General features: G+C 52.1%; 1 protein-coding gene across 1 annotated transcript; it reads left to right on the top strand.

Annotated features, from left to right (window-relative positions):
* The first annotated feature begins 237 nt into the window (after positions 1-237).
* MAP1LC3B (microtubule associated protein 1 light chain 3 beta) lies at positions 238-15,608 on the top strand. The gene is made up of 4 exons (XM_077288832.1): positions 238-469; positions 11,591-11,646; positions 13,458-13,564; positions 14,366-15,608. Exons 1-4 carry the CDS (start codon positions 430-432, stop codon positions 14,535-14,537), a joined length of 375 nt encoding a protein of 124 aa, XP_077144947.1. The 5' UTR covers positions 238-429; the 3' UTR covers positions 14,538-15,608.
* Positions 15,609-16,572: the final 964 nt, after the last annotated feature.

Raw genomic sequence — 16,572 nt, 5'->3', positions numbered from 1 at the left:
GTGTGATACTGTCTGCTGAGCCATGTATCTAATCCTAACCTGTGTGATACTGTCTGCTGAGCCGTGTATCTAATCCTCTCCTTTGTTATACTGTCTATAGCTGTGTATCTCAAGGTGGCAGTCCTCCGCACTGTGCGCATGCTCTGGTCGCTCATTCCCCCCCCCCTCGGGCAGTAGGTGACGTCACTGTGGGTCTTTGCTGATCTCCGACTCCCACAATGCCAGTGGAGTTAGTCCAGGAACGACACGTGACTCCCTGCCTCACTCAACATGGCGGCAGGAGACTGTCGGTGACGTCAGCTGTGACGTCAGCGGCCAGTGTTTTGTTTTGCTGCTCGGGGCTGGCGCTGCAGACAGTGCAGGGAGGAGGCAGCGGCCAGGAGCAGCAGAGTCCCGTGTGCATCGCTCTCCACACACAGACCGGCGGCCATGCCTTCAGAGAAGAGCTTCAAGCAGAGGAGGACACTAGGTAAGGGTGCTGACATGGTTAATAATGTCGATCCGGCAGCTGAAGTGTTAACGCTCCCCCTGCAGAGGTTTGTGCGGCAGATGGTGTGACGTCATTATGCAGGGGCCCCAGCGTAGGGCCACAAGCCGTGGGGGCCGCCTTTGGCCCCAGCCCGAGAACTGCGGACAAGATGGCTTCCGGCAGCGAAGGAGTTAAAGGCCCGCATTTCCGGCGGCGGGATATAAAGTGTCCGTGTACTGTCAGACACCGGACTATTGACACCCGGGGAGGGGGATCGGACCCCCCGGGGCCCCCAGTACAGTGACACCCGAGGAGGGGGGGGGGGGGATCAGACACCCCGGGGCCCCCAGTACAGCGACCCCCGGGGGAAGGGGGATCAGACACCCCGGGACCCCCAGTACAGCGACCCCCGGGGGAAGGGGGATCAGACACCCCGGGGCCCCCAGTACAGCGACCCCCGGGGGAAGGGGGATCAGACACCCCGGGGCCCCCAGTACAGCGACCCCCGGGGGAAGGGGGATCAGACACCCCGGGACCCCCAGTACAGCGACCCCCGGGGGAAGGGGGATCAGACACCCCGGGGCCCCCAGTACAGCGACCCCCGGGGGAAGGGGGATCAGACACCCCGGGGCCCCCAGTACAGCGACCCCCGGGGGAAGGGGGATCAGACACCCCGGGGCCCCCAGTACAGCGACCCCCGGGGCCCCCAGTACAGAGACCCCCGGGGGAGGGGGGATCAGACACCCCGGGGCCCCCAGTACAGAGACCCCCGGGGGAGGGGGGATCAGACACCCCGGGGCCCCCAGTAGAGACCCCCGGGGGAGGGGGGATCAGACACCCCGGGGCCCCCAGTACAGAGACCCCCGGGGGAGGGGGGATCAGACACCCCGGGGCCCCCAGTAGAGACCCCCGGGGGAGGGGGGGATCAGACACCCCGGGGCCCCCAGTAGAGACCCCCGGGGGAGGGGGGATCAGACACCCCGGGGCCCCCAGTACAGTAACACCCGGGGAGGGGGGAGGGGTCAGACACCCAGTACAGTTAAGGCCCCGTCTCACATAGCGAGATCGCTAGCGAGATCGCTGCTGAGTCACAAGTTTTGTGACGCAACAGCGACCTCCATAGCGATCTCGCTATGTGTGACATGTACCAGCGATCAGGCCCCTGCTGCGAGATCGCTGGTCGTGTCGGAATGGCCTGGACCTTTTTTTGGTCGTTGAGGCCCCGCTGACATTGCTGAATCGGTGTGTGTGACACCGATCCAGCGATGTCTTCACTGGTAACCAGGGTAAACATCGGGTTACTAAGCGCAGGGCCGCGCTTAGTAACCCGATGTTTACCCTGGTTACCAGCGTAAATGTAAAAAAAAACAAACAATACATACTCGCCTTCTGATGTCAGTCAGGTCCCTTGCCGTCTGCTTCCTGCTCTGACTGACTGCCGGCCGTACAGTGAGAAGTGAGAGCACAGCAGTGACGTCACCGCTGCGCTCTGCTCTCAGTGTACGGCGGCTCAGTCAGAGAGCAGGAAGCAGACGGCAAGGGACCTGGACACCGAAAGGCGAGTATGTAGTGTTTGTTTTTTTTGGTAACCAGGGTAAACATCGGGTTACTAAGCGCGGCCCTGCGCTTAGTAACCCGATGTTTACCCTGGTTACCCGGGTGCTGCAGGGGGACTTCGGCATCGTTGAAGACAGTTTCAACGATGCCGAACTCGTTCCCCTGATCGTTGGTCGCTGGGGAGAGCGGTCTGTGTGACAGCTCCCCAGCGACCACACAGCGACTTACCAACGATCACGGCCAGGTCATATCGCTGGTCGTGATCGTTGGTAAATCGCTAAGTGAGACGGGGCCTTTACACCTGGGCCCCCCAGTACGGTGACATAGTGATACCTCGGGGCCCCCAGTACAGTACATAGTGATACCTGGGACCCCGGTGGGGGGGTAGGATGAAATCATTTTTACTGGGGGAGACCCTGCAGAGATGGGGGGCTGGTGTAACACAATGTATGGCCAGACTCCACTCCACCTGTACAGCCGCCCTCTGTGTTAGAGCCCATTCCTCCAGGAGCAGATTTTGGGGAGCTGGTGACATTGCCCGGGGGAGGGGGGAACCAATAAGTCGCTGTTTGGGGGGTACAGGCGGACCCCCTCCCCCGGTGCTCAGGATTTAGGCTGCTGTATGTTGTCATTTCAGTGACCTGAGCCCCCCTCCTCCTCCCGGTAACATGATCTGGATTGGTGCTCGCTGGCGTCTGATTCTGCGGTGTACCGGTGGTATGACGTGACTGCTCAGGGGTTAATTTGTCATTGCCGCAGGTTCTGGTCCCGCTGTCGCCCCATAAATCAGGAGCTGCTGTGTACAGGATCTGCCAGGAAGCGAGGGCCCGATGTCACCTGCCATGTTTGGCTCTGTTCCATAGGGAGACAGTTGTGGTTATTAAAGGGCCCAGGCCACGGATACAATAAAGGGACTCCCTGTCTTTGTGAGCATAATGGGGGCATCGTTTGTCGCTGTGGGTATAATGGGGGCACCGTTTGTCGCTGCGGGTATAATGGGGGCACTATTTGTCGCTGCGGGTATAATAGGGGAACCACTTGTCGCTGAGGGAATAATAGGGGAACCACTTGTCGCTGAGGGAATAATAGGGGAACCACTTGTCGCTGCGGGTATAATGAGGGCCCACTTGTCACTGCGGGTGTAATGGGGGCGCCCACTTGTCGCTGCGGGTATAATGAGGGCCCACTTGTCGCTGCGGGTATAATGAGGGCCCACTTGTCGCTGCGGGTATAATAGGGGAACCACTTGTCGCTGCGGGTATAATAGGGGAACCACTTGTCGCTGCGGGTATAATAGGGGAACCACTTGTCGCTGCGGGTATAATAGGGGAACCACTTGTCGCTGCGGGTATAATGGGGGGCCCACTTGTCGCTGCGGGTATAATGGGGGCCCACTTGTCACTATGGGTATAATGGGGGAGCCACTTGTCGCGGCGGGTATAGTAGGGGTGCCACTTGTCGCTGCGGGTATAATAGGGGAGCCACTTTTCGCTGCGGGTATAATAGGCGAGCCACTTGTCGCTGCGGGTATAATGGGGGCCCACTTGTCGCTACGGGTATATGGGGGGCCCACTTGTTACTACGGGTATAATGTGGGAGCCACTTGTCGCTGCGGGTATAATGGGGGCGCCCACTGACAGCTCAGATGATGCATTCACTGCAGGACACAATGGCCGCAGTGTCTGGGACGTGTCCGCTTATTAGCCATCTCCTTGTAACAAGGCCATTATCCTTGTCGATCAGCCATGTAATTGTATAATGACAGGACAGCAGAGCGGGCACAGGCGGAGCGGCACCTCGCTCATACATGACATCATCAGCTATGTCTATGGCTGCTGCCTGCAATATTTAAAGGGCCTCATGCTAAATCCTATCAGTGCAGTGCAAGCGCCAATCATCATGTGCTGTGCCTGCTCTTAAAGGGAAGGTACCGCGTTTGTAGATGATTAATAAATCACTTTAATGTAGCATAACATGCTGCTATAACCAAGTTTTAAATGCATGTGAAACAGATTTCGTGTGTTATATGAGTTTAAAGAAGGCACTGGGGGCTGACATCTTGGTTTCACAGCAGTTCACTATGTGACACTATCAGTGTCATTTTGCGGCACCCCATGGACATAGGGTCAGCGCCGGTCTATTATCTCCTATCTATAACATTGCAGCAACATTAGCAGTGAGCTGGGTACGCCTCTGTGGGCTGCACAATTCACTGCTGTAGGTGTGACTGGCCGCCATTTTATTATAGCCCAGTGCTATCTGCCGAGCTCCACTAAAGGTACCGTCACACTAAACGATATCGATAGCGATCCGTGACGTTGCAGCGTCCTGGCTAGCGATATCGTTGTGTTTGACATGCAGCAGCGATCAGGATCCTGCTGTGATATCGCTGGTCGTTGATTAAAGTTCAGAACTTTATTTGGTCGTCAGATCGCCGTGTATCGTTGTGTTTTACAGCAAAAGAAACGATGCCAGCGATGTTTTACACTGGTAACCAGGGTAAATATCGGGTTACTAAGCGCAGGGCCGCGCTTAGTAACCCGATGTTTACCCTGGTTACCAGTGTAAAATGTAAAAAAACAAACAGTACATACTCACCTGCTGATGTCTGTCACACGTCCCTCGCTGTCCGCTTCCTGCACTGACTGAGCGCCGGCCGTAAGTGAAAGCACAGCACAGCGGTGACGTCACCGCTCTGCTGTTAGTGCCGGCACTCAGTCAGTGCAGGAAGCGGACAGCGAGGGATGTGTGACAGACATCAGAAGGTGAGTATGTACTGTTTGTTTTTTTACATTTTACACTGGTAACCAGGGTAAACATCGGGTTACTAAGCGCGGCCCTGCGCTTAGCAACCCGATGTTTACCCTGGTTACCCAGGGACCTCGGCATCGTTGGTCGCTGGAGAGCGGTCTGTGTGACAGCTCTCCAGCGACCAAACAGCGACGCTGCAGCGATCGGCATCGTTGTCTGTATCGCTGCAGCGTCGCTTAGTGTGACGGTACCTTTACTCTATCACAGGAGAGAAGCACGTCCTGAGCAGACATCCCCTGCTCTCACACGCTGCCCTCCCTGGGTGCTTCTCCTGCTCTGTCTCCGCCTCCTCACACACAGTCCTGGAGATCTCCGGTAAGCTGCATTCACAGCCTGCAGAGAGGGAGCTGACACCTGGTGAGAGAGCAGGAGAGCTGACAGGACAGGGATTAAGGTGGGGGAAGGGGGGGATGGCAAGAGTGTTAGTCACAAAACAGGAGAGACATAGCATGCACACAATATAGCATAGCATGCTATGTCCTCATGAACTGGAGCCTTGGAAAAGTTCCCACGCTCGAGTTCATATGAGGACATCCAGCAGAGGGCGCCTCACCGCGACTCAATGTAAGTACAGATCACCCAGCTTTCCTTTCAGCACCCGGGGTTTACAGGCACGAGCGAGTGCTTTAGCACAGCTCCTGCCTGTAAAATGATTTAACCCCTTCAGATGGATTTACTTCGTGGGACGTGACAGATCAACAGAAGGTATGTATATTGTTGGTTTATTATTTTGCCAAGCAAGGGTCTTCAGGTGGATTGAGAGAGCAATAAAATATTAAAACAACCTGTGAGTTTATTTCATTAAAATACTTTTTAATAATGTGTGTGTTTTTTTTTAACCCTTTCATACAATTGGATTAATAATGGATAGGTGTCATAATTGACGCCTCTCCATTATTAATCTGGCTTAATGTCACCTTACAATAGCAAGGTGACATTAACCCTTCATTACCCCATATCCCACCGCTACACGGGAGTGGGAAGAGAGAGGCCAAGTGCCAGAATAGGCGCATCTTCCAGATGTGCCTTTTCTGGGGTGGCTGGGGGCAGATGTTTGTAGCCAGGGGGGGCCAATAACCATGGACCCTCTCTAGGCTATTAATATCTGCCCTCAGTCACTGGCTTTACCACTCTGGCGGAGAAAATTGCGCGGAAGCCCACGCCAATTTTTTCCGCCTTTTAACCCTTTATTTTAGCAGCTACAGCACCCAAATTTTGCACATACACACTACTAACATTAGTAGTGTGGAATATGCAAAAAAAAAAGGGGATATGAGATGGTTTACTGTATGTAAACCATGTCTCATATCATGTCGGGTTTGGGAAGGAGAAATGAAAAGCCGGCAATTGAATTACCGGCTTTTCACATATATCGCGCTGAATTAAATATAAATACAGAATATATATATATGTGTCTCAATGATAGAGATATATATACACTCACCGGCTACTTTATTAGGTACACCATGCTAGTAACGGGTTGGACCCCCTTTTGCCTTCAGAACTGCCTCAATTCTTCGTGGCATAGATTCAACAAGGTGCTGGAAGCATTCCTCAGAGATTTTGGTCCATATTGACATGATGGCATCACACAGTTGCCGCAGATTTGTCGGCTGCACATCCCAAAGATGCTCCATACAAGGCAGGATGGATCCATGCTTTCATGTTGTTTACGCCAAATTCTGACCCTACCATCCGAATGTCGCAGCAGAAATCGAGACTCATCAGACCAAGCAACGTTTTTCCAATCTTCTACTGTCCAATTTCGATGAGCTTGTACAAATTGTAGCCTCAGTTTCCTGTTCTTAGCTGAAAGGAGTGGTACCCAGTGTGGTCTTCTGCTGCTGTAGCCCATCTGCCTCAAAGTTCGACGCACTGTGCGTTCAGAGATGCTCTTAGGCCTACCTTGGTTGTAACGGGTGGCGATTTGAGTCACTGTTGCCTTTCTATCAGCTCGAACCAGTCTGCCCATTCTCCTCTGACCTCTGGCATCAACAAGGCATTTCCGCCCACAGAACTGCCGCTCACTGGATTTTTTTTCTTTTTCGGACCATTCTCTGTAAACCCTAGAGATGGTTGTGCGTGAAAATCCCAGTAGATCAGCAGTTTCTGAAATACTCAGACCAGCCCTTCTGGCACCAACAACCATGCCACGTTCAAAGGCACTCAAATCACCTTTCTTCCCCATACTGATGCTCGGTTTGAACTGCAGGAGATTGTCTTGACCATGTCTACATGCCTAAATGCACTGAGTTGCCGCCATGTGATTGGCTGATTAGAAATTAAGTGTTAACAAGAAGTTGGACAGGTGTACCTAATAAAGTGGCCGGTGAGTGTGTGTATGTGTGTGTGTATATATATATATATATATATACTGTGTATGTGTGTGTGTGTGTGTGTATATATATATATATTCAAGCAAAAACCAGGCAGCACTCCATAGTTTCTCAATCAATTGTGCAGTGTTTAATTACACCCACATGTCTGTCCGACGTTTCGGCTCCAACTGAGCCTTTCTCAGCTATATATATATATATATATATATATATATATAGTGTGTGTGTATATGTGTATATATATATATATATATATATATATATATATATATATATATATATATATATATATATATATATATATATATATATATATATATATATATATATTTTAACGAACATTTGAGCACATAAATCCATTAGATGTCGGTTTTGCAAGCCTGCGAGAAAATATCGCAGTACAGATGCCATGCGGATTACATACGGAGGATGCCATGCGCAAAATACGCTGACACACCCTGCCTACGGATGACATACGGATCACTATTTTGGGGACTTTTCTGCGTATTACGGCCGTAAAAAACGGACCGTATTTACATACGCTGAGTGTGAGGCCGGCCTCACTATAGCTGCTTGAGGTCTAAAACGGAAAATGCTCCCCCTAGTGGTCAATATATATATTTGTAAGAAATTATATAATATTTTTCATATAGAAATGTTTGCAAACATTGCATTAATACATTTTATTTACTATTTTAAGCTTAATTTCACAAAAAAACAAACTACAAAAAAAACTGGTGGCACCTTCCCTTTAAAGGCAGCGTATAGCCGGGACATGACCCCTTGAAGTGATGGCATTGGTGTAATCTAGGGTGAAGTGAGGCTCGCCCCACAGACAGGGCCAGGAGAAAAGTGCCCTGTGACCCCCCAGACTGCTGATTGGCTGACGTGGCGAGGGGCTTTCTTTACCCCTTGTTGGGCAGTTTAGGAGTCTGGCACACACGGATCCGCATTCGGTGCGAGGTGTGATCTCATCGGATCCCGTGCCGATCCCTGGGATCACATTGCATTGGGGCGCCGTCCTCTGGTACCAGTTGCTGCAGCTCAGATATTGGCTGGGACATGTCGCAGCGCGGCCCTGGCCTTGTAGGGTTAATGAGAAGGATCCGCTGTATGGGGGGCCGACGCCTCATTAATGATGTATAGCCTCGTCTGACATGTCATATAGAAAGTTAAAGGGGCCCAGTTACCCAGCAGAGACGCAGCCCTCGCCCCAGACACGGCCCCCCACCTGGTATTCCAGGTAATGGAAGGTGGAGAATCAGAAGTAACAGGAGAGGGCTGTTTCCCTACATGGGGTATGTATGTATGGGGTATATCTATGGAGGGTATGTACTGCTCACACAGAGGGTATTCGTCACCCTCCCCCACACAAAGGTGTATGCCGGAGACTCTTCTGCCCCTACAGACTGTATATACTGTGCTATGCAGAGGATGTACTGCTCCCCCCCATCTGGGTTATATACTGCCCCCCTCACAGGTGAAGGATCCCCCCACATCTAAAGGTATAGACAGATCATATCAGGGAAATTTTAGTTAATAAGTTCCCTTATGTTTAGACTGTTTTACATTAACCTAAAGGGGGCACTCAACCAATGACCCCACATTTGTTGGACCTGTTCCTCCTACATCTCCCTGTTATAAAATTGTAGAATTCTTCTTTTACTAAACATTGTAGTACCGTCCCTCTATGTGCTGCCGCCATACTGGACTAGTGCAGGGCTGCGGAGCTCTTTACTGCTGTTAAGCCTTTTCTTCTGTCTCTTGTAATTGCTTTATAGCTGAGGACGGAGACCCCAGAGGAAGCCGGAGACCCCAGGGGAATCCTAACGGCCTGTTAGGGTATGTGTCCACGTTCAGGAAACGCTGCGTTTTTGACGCAGCGTTGAGCCGCATCGTCAAACACGCAGCGTCCAGATGTTACAGCATAGTGGAGGGGATTTAATAAAATCCCGTCTCCACTGTGCATTAAAAAACGCATGCGTTTTTCCAGCAAAAACGCACACGCGTTGCGTTTTTTCGGAACGCAGGATGTTGCTACAATGAGCAAAACACGCAGGAACACCACAGGTGACCTGCCAGTGACCTCAGGTTCATTTTTGGTCAGGATTTTACCTGCATAAAATCCTGACCAAAGCCTGAAGCAAACCTGACCGTGGACACATACCCTAAAGACGAAAGCGGCTTATTCATAATGTGAAAAAGAGCCATGAATGAGAGCAGCCGCCATTACTGTCTGCAGCGACCATCTGGCTCAGAGGTTGGGGCCAGGATAGGCAGGGCTGGGCCTGCAGGGGGCGCTAAGCTAAGAATAGTGACATTTCTTGGTCACATTATCCTGTTTAAAGGGAACCTGTCACCCCCAAAATGGCTGGTGAGGTAAGCTCACCGGCATCAGGGGCTTATCTACAGCATTCTGTAATGCTGTAGATAAGCCCCCGATGTTACCTGAAATAGGAGATAAAGACGTTAGATTATACTCACCCAGGGGCGGTCCCGCTGCTGTCAGGTCGGATGGGTGTCTCCGGTCCGCTCCGGTGCCTCCCATCTTCATTCCATGACGTCCTCTTCGGGCCTTTACGCTTCGGCACAGGCGTACTCCTCCGCCCTGTTGAGGGCAGAGCAAAGTACTGCAGTGCGCAGGCGCCGGAAAGGTCAGAGGCCCAGTGCCTGAGCACTGCAGTACTTTGCTCTGCCCTGAACAGGGCAGACAAAGTACGCCTGCGCCGGAGTCGCGGCGTAAAGACCCGAAGAGGACGTCTTGGAATGAAGATGGGAGGCACCGGAGACGCCCATTTGACCAGACCGCACCGGGACCACCCCTGGGTGAGTATAATCTAACGTCTTTTTCTCCTCTTTCAGGTTACATCGGGGGCTTATCTACAGCATTACAGAATGCTGTAGATAAGCCCCTGATGCCGGTGAGCTTACCTCACCAGCCATTTTGGGGGTGACAGGTTCCCTTTAACCTTCATAGTGCAACTGCCAAAAAACGAGCTGTTCCTCCCAAGCCCCCAATACACGGGCCCCGTCTGCTCATCCATACTGGGAGAAGACAGGACCCTGCAATCGGGCTCCTCTATCCTGCTGCTACCCCTGCTGTCCTGTCCCACCCTGGATTCCCTCTGTGCCTCCTTCTCCCCTCTGGATCCCTCTGTACCCCCCCCCCCCGGATCTCTGTCCCCTCTCTCCTCCTCCTCCAGGCCTCCTCTCTCCCTCCTCCGGGTCTCTTTTCTCCCCACTCTCTCCCTCCTGGGGGCATCCTCTCTCCCTCCTCCTGGCATCCTCTCTCCTCCGGGCATCCTCTCTCCCCACTCTCTCCCTCCTCCGGGCATCCTCTCTCCCCACTCTCTCCCTCCTCCGGGCATCCTCTCTGTCCCCTCCTCCGGGCCTCCTCTGTATCCCCTCTCTCCCTCCTTTGGGCCTCCTCTCTGTCCTCTCTCTCCCTTCTCCGGGCCTCCTCTCTGTCCCCCCACTCCCTCCTCCGGGCCTCCTTTCTGTCCCCCTCCCCCGGGCCTCCTCTCTGTCCCCCCGCTCCCTTCCTCCGGGCCTCCTCTCTGTCCCCTCTCTCCTTGATCCCTCTGTCCCTCCTTTTCCCTGACAGCCTTTGATGTGGGGGATTTGGGACAGCCCCATACTTGTTAGATAGAAGGTCCCTCTGACTTTGCTGCCATTGAATGAACAGTAAACCTTATTAGGTGCCCCCCGCTGTGCCCTCCTGTTGGAGACCAGGTTACAATACTACAGCTGTATAGGGGGCCGAGGGCATGGAGAAATCCAATTATGATGATGACCTCTATAAGAAGACTGAGGGCTGCACATCGCCTTTGAGGACTCTGCCATCTGCCCCGGGGCAGCTGCGATGACGAGAACAGTGTCACCTTCTCTGTACAGCGCTGCAGAATATATCGGTGCTTTATGATGAATAGAAGGAAATACAATATATTCAATAAATAAAAATGAAACACCGTGCAGTACTCCATAACTGCCTGTGGGGGAGCCATAACCTCTCTTCCCAGTCACATCTGGTAACATTGTAGCAATACTGGTGGCAGTTACATTTGTAGAATTTACTGTCAGACAAGTACAGGACATCCCGGGCAATGCGGCTGCGCAGTAAACCTCAGCATCCGCCATCTGGGGGAAATGTATTGATGTCTGACCGGTCAGTGCTGTAGATACAAGGCGGGTGACCCCAGGACGGCGGGTGTTGCTGGTAGGACGGCGGGTGACCCCAGGATGGTGGGTGTTACTGGTAGGACGCCCCATCTCTTATCACAGAGCTATAATGGGGAGGTGGGAGTATAAAGTGAGTATATGCCATAATGCCCCGCACCAGGGGTAAACGCCCGCTTCTGCAGGTTCTCTCCCTGTTATCTCCCTATGTGTACACATTACTATCTGATTTGTTTTCTAGAGCAGAGAGTGGAAGATGTCCGGGTGATCAGAGAGCAGCATCCGACTAAAATCCCGGTGAGTGATCGCCGCCGCCTCTGATCAAACATGGAGAGACCACAGGACGGAACAGAAATCCGTAACATGAAAGGCTAAAAGATCCCACATCTGCCTTGTGCGGAGAAACAGATGTATCGCTAGATGACTGTGTCTACTGCTCTCTGTTGTCAGCCCTTCCCATTGGTGCACTGTCCCCTATGATGAGTGATAGAAGGTGCAGACCCCTCCCTGCCCCCAATCCCTACTTTCCGCTTATAACGCACCAGCATTATTATGCGCAGCAGACAGTGGGGTCAGTGCCCCTTTAAGAGCGTGTTTTGTGGCTTCTCTAGAGGAGGGGTGGGCGCAGGCCGGGGCTTACACAGACAGCTGAGCCCGGGGATCACATTTCAGGCCTCTCCAGATGGCTTTTCCTCCAGCAATCCCCTCGCTCGGTCATATGACTGCTTTATGCAACGCTGGATACTTGCAGTTTGCTTCCCGCTATTGGCGGCTCCTCCGTGACGTTAGTTGCTCAGGATTCTGGACAGGATGGAAAGTTCCACAGACTGCGCCAAAAAGAAGCCGGCGGTGCATCGCCCCCTGATCCCATATAATAAGCCTTGCAGTGTATGGCAGATGGTGACCGAGGACTCGCTGCGGCTGCACGGCGACCGGCCACAACGCTGCAGCTTTATGTGTAATGCAGGTGATGGGGTGAAATTGTGGCTCACAGGGTACAGCGACCACAAAGTTGGCCCGTCCTCACCTACCGTCAGCTGCATTACTCTGCGTTCTAGCACAAATTGTGCAACTTGTCCCCATTGACCAGTCCGGGCCATCAGAAAGCGGTGCACATGGCCATATTGTGGCCCTACGCATGGTGCACACGGCCTTGTTGTGGCCTCACACGTGGTGCACGCGGCCTTGTTGTGGCCTCACACGTGGTGCACGCGGCCTTGTTGTGGCCTCACACGTGGTGCACGCGGCCTTGTTGTGGCCTCACACGTGGTGCACGCGGCCTTGTTGTGGCCTCGCACGTGGTGCACGCGGCCGTGTTGTGGCCTCGCACGTGGTGCACGCGGCCGTGTTGTGGCCTCGCACGTGGTGCACGCGGCCGTGTTGTGGCCTCGCACGTGGTGCACGCGGCCGTGTTGTGGCCTTGCACGTGGTGCACGCGGCCGTGTTGTGGCCTCGCACGTGGTGCACGCGGCCGTGTTGTGGCCTCGCACGTGGTGCACGCGGCCGTGTTGTGGCCTCGCACGTGGTGCACGCGGCCGTGTTGTGGCCTCACACGTGGTGCACGCGGCCGTGTTGTGGCCTCACACGTGGTGCACGCGGCCGTGTTGTGGCCTCACACGTGGTGCACACGGCCGTGTTGTGGCCTCACACGTGGTGCACGCGGCCGTGTTGTAGCCTCACGTTTGCTGGTTGATCACATTATTTTTCTATGTGTCTGTTTCCTTCATGTGTTACTTTCAGTTCTGTTCACACACGTGCAGCACTGCAGATCCAGTCATTCCTGCTCGCCGTATCCACTGTCCATCTAGATGTCACTGCCATTTTTGAGTCAAAGCTGGAAATGGATCCAGCAGTAAGGATAATTGTGAAAAAAAAAATTATATTTAGGTTTTCCTGGCTTTGACTTAAAAGTATGCCCAAAACACTGCACGTCTGATCGCAGTTGGGTTTGACCAGAAATATATTTTTTTATGCAGTAATACTTCTAACATTTCATTCACACAGTTCATTTTTTACCTTGAGGATTTTTCATTGATATTAAGAAGTAGAAAGCGCCTGGAGCGCTGCGCACAGATCTCACACTGATGCTCTCTCATTCTCCCCTACAGGTCATTATTGAGAGGTACAAGGGGGAGAAGCAGCTGCCCGTGCTGGATAAAACCAAATTCTTAGTCCCGGATCACGTGAATATGAGCGAGCTCATCAAAATTATCCGGTAAGATGCAGAGGCGGCGGGGCAGCCATTCTGGGATTGTATGGGATACAGCTGAGCTCTTCATGTTCATGAGGGATAATAATGTAATGCGAGCTGATCGGTAGAACAATGTCCTCCCTTATACACTGCATGCACCCACAAGTCTTACCTTGGCCTGCAGGATTTCCTGCTGGCTCTGTGTCTGGACGTGGCCTTTCAGAGAACCCCACTGATCCTGAAGACGAGGGGGCCCAAAGTCCTTCTACTGCAGTGACTATAGCTGTGGAGAGCGGTCATGGCCACTGCTGCTTATAGACAGTGGGAGCGTGTAGCCCCCGCTCATTACAGATGGCGGGTGGACACAGTCGGCCGCCGCTCCCCATAGGCACTGGGCCCGGCCGCCTGTTCCCATAGACACCTGGCCGTCTCTCCCCATAGACGCCGGGCATCGGGCCGCCTCTCCCCATAGACGCCGGGCATCGGGCCGCCTCTCCCCATAGACGCCGGGCATCGGGCCGCCTCTCCCCATAGACGCCGGGCATCGGGCCGCCTCTCCCCATAGACGCCGGGCATCGGGCCGCCTCTCCCCATAGACGGCAGCCACTGCTCTATTCACCAACTCTCCATTGACACATTCGTGTCTCCCATTCTTTTGAATGGTGGTCCCCGTGGTCCTACGGTCAATGATCATCTCTGTAACATAGGCATATTATAGGGGGTGTCCCACTGATAAAGGGGGCATTGATCTAGATCGCGCCGATGGTCTGTTCTTCCTGGATCTCGAGTAGGTTGTGACTTTCCTCCTTTTCACGCTTTTTGCAGGAGACGTCTCCAGCTGAACGCCAACCAAGCTTTCTTCCTGCTGGTGAACGGCCACAGCATGGTCAGCGTCTCCACGCCTATTTCTGAGGTTTACGAACGGGAAAAGGACGAGGACGGATTTCTGTACATGGTCTACGCGTCACAGGAGACATTCGGGATGAACTTGGCATAAAGATGCCCGTCCCGCAGTCATAATTCTTATTTTTCATTTAATTTAACTTTTTATTCCTCCTCCCCAAGAGTCTTATGAGAAGAGTGCTGCCGCGTGCGCGTCTCCTCCGTCCCGCAATGTATCCTGCGTCTGGAGAATTAAAGCTCCCTCGTGTAACTAGCGGCCGACTGATCTGTGTACTGCGATCGTTTCCTTCCCTTTGTAACTGCGAGAGAAGATGCATCTCAGCGTCAGGTTGTCTCTGTAAAGGGGGGGACGTTTTACTGACCTGTCAGTTCACGTTTTTTCATGCTGGGGGCCATCGTCTACCTTTTACGTACTCTGCACGTGGTCCGCAGCTTGTAAAGCCTTTTCTTTAGCTGGTTTAGTTTGATGCAGGTGGAGCAGACTGCGGTGCTCCGTTCCGGGATGTAATTCTATAAATTATCTGGATTTTAGGTAACGGCACAGAATCGACCCCTTGTAGTCTGGAATATTTTTTTCTTTTGGGGGGGATAACGGGGTGATGGTTGCAGATGGAGCGGGATTAGGTGACACGTGCTTGCGGTGTTGTTTATATGTACAGTCTTCACCCTGCGTAGTTATAGACAAGCGTTCTGTATGTAAAGCCTTTCTCCACCCTGAGCTACACCAATATAATAATCACTCAATGCCTAGTGCTGCTAGTATAGCCAGGAGTGTGCCCGGCGGAGCCCACTCATTGTACAAAGGCTTAATATTGGCCGACTGTCACCCTGCATGTTCCTGTCACCCAAGTGGAAGGAGACCTCTTTAGTTGGGGTGCAGGGATGGGTGCTGGTGACCCCTCTGGCCATGTAGCTCCAGCACACTGTGGCTAGGTCATGCGGGTGACATGCTGCCTCATAAACCGAGCGGTATCCTGTGCGGTGCGGACGGCGACTGCTGCACGGATCATAACCTGATGCACGTATTTCACTTTATTTTTGTCTTATAATCTTAGACGTAACATTGCTGATTGTGTTCAATAATGAGGCTTTTTTTTTTAAAAAAAGTTTTGCTTCTGTTCATTTGCCCTTTTCTTGTATAAATAAAGCTTTGTTTTTATATTTATTCCTAGTTTTATGTGACCTTAGTTGGATTTTGTAGCATTTTATGTTCTTGTCGTTAGTCGCCTCATTAATACAATATTTGGTGGGTTCGTTCCTGTGGAAAGATGGAGGGGATAAAGCCCCACCAGTCACGGGCCGGTAATGTTCTGCGATTGTATAATCTCAGGATCTGGGGTCTGGACCTGATGGACTGGTACAGCGGGTCAGAATGTTCTATACAGGTGCATTTCACAGTCTCCGCTCCTGCAAGATAAATTTTTTGCTGACATAGTTGGGGTGCGGTGGGAAAGTTTTTTGAGAGCCCGTCCTCAGGTCCATGTGCAGGAAGCTGATCTCCCAGGCTCCATATTGATCCTCCCGAGGCTTCTCGTGACTTTCAGCCATATCCTTAATACTTATTATGGTTGCCCGGTGGCTCTGTCGTCTGGCAGCCACTTGCCAGGTCACATCACATTGATAGTGATGGATGCTGGTAGCATCTGATTGATGGGGGCATCAGACCATGAGACAGTGACATAGCCCAGAGATCGGTCATTAATGGGGAAATGGAAACAAAGGATTCCACTTGGTAAAAACTTCAAAACCGTCAAGATGGAAAAGCTCCAACATGGGATAGCTAGTCACTACAAGGAAGACCAAGATACTGACTACTGCCAGGACACATCTGAGAGAACAACACAACCACCAATCTACAGGTTGCCAGGGAGGCACCATACAGGTATAGATTATAAAAATGCCTTTATTTAAGATGGCAAAAAATGAATAAAACAACAAATATCTGTGCGCATAACAGGACAAAGAACAACATATATCGTTGTTTCACAATTAAGATATTACTGGTCGACCAAATTCATATATCAATACGTCCCTCAGATGTAAATTGTGCAAAAATGGCAGAAAAAAAAAAAAAAAAATTGTAATGTGCAAAGCAGCAATTCATATCTGAAACTGATGTGAATATAAAG

This window comes from Ranitomeya variabilis, chromosome 2 (assembly GCF_051348905.1).
Source record: "Ranitomeya variabilis isolate aRanVar5 chromosome 2, aRanVar5.hap1, whole genome shotgun sequence".
NCBI lineage: Eukaryota > Metazoa > Chordata > Amphibia > Anura > Dendrobatidae > Ranitomeya > Ranitomeya variabilis.
The sequence above is the reverse complement of the archived record's forward strand: the minus strand, read 5'-3'. Positions and strand labels throughout refer to the sequence as shown.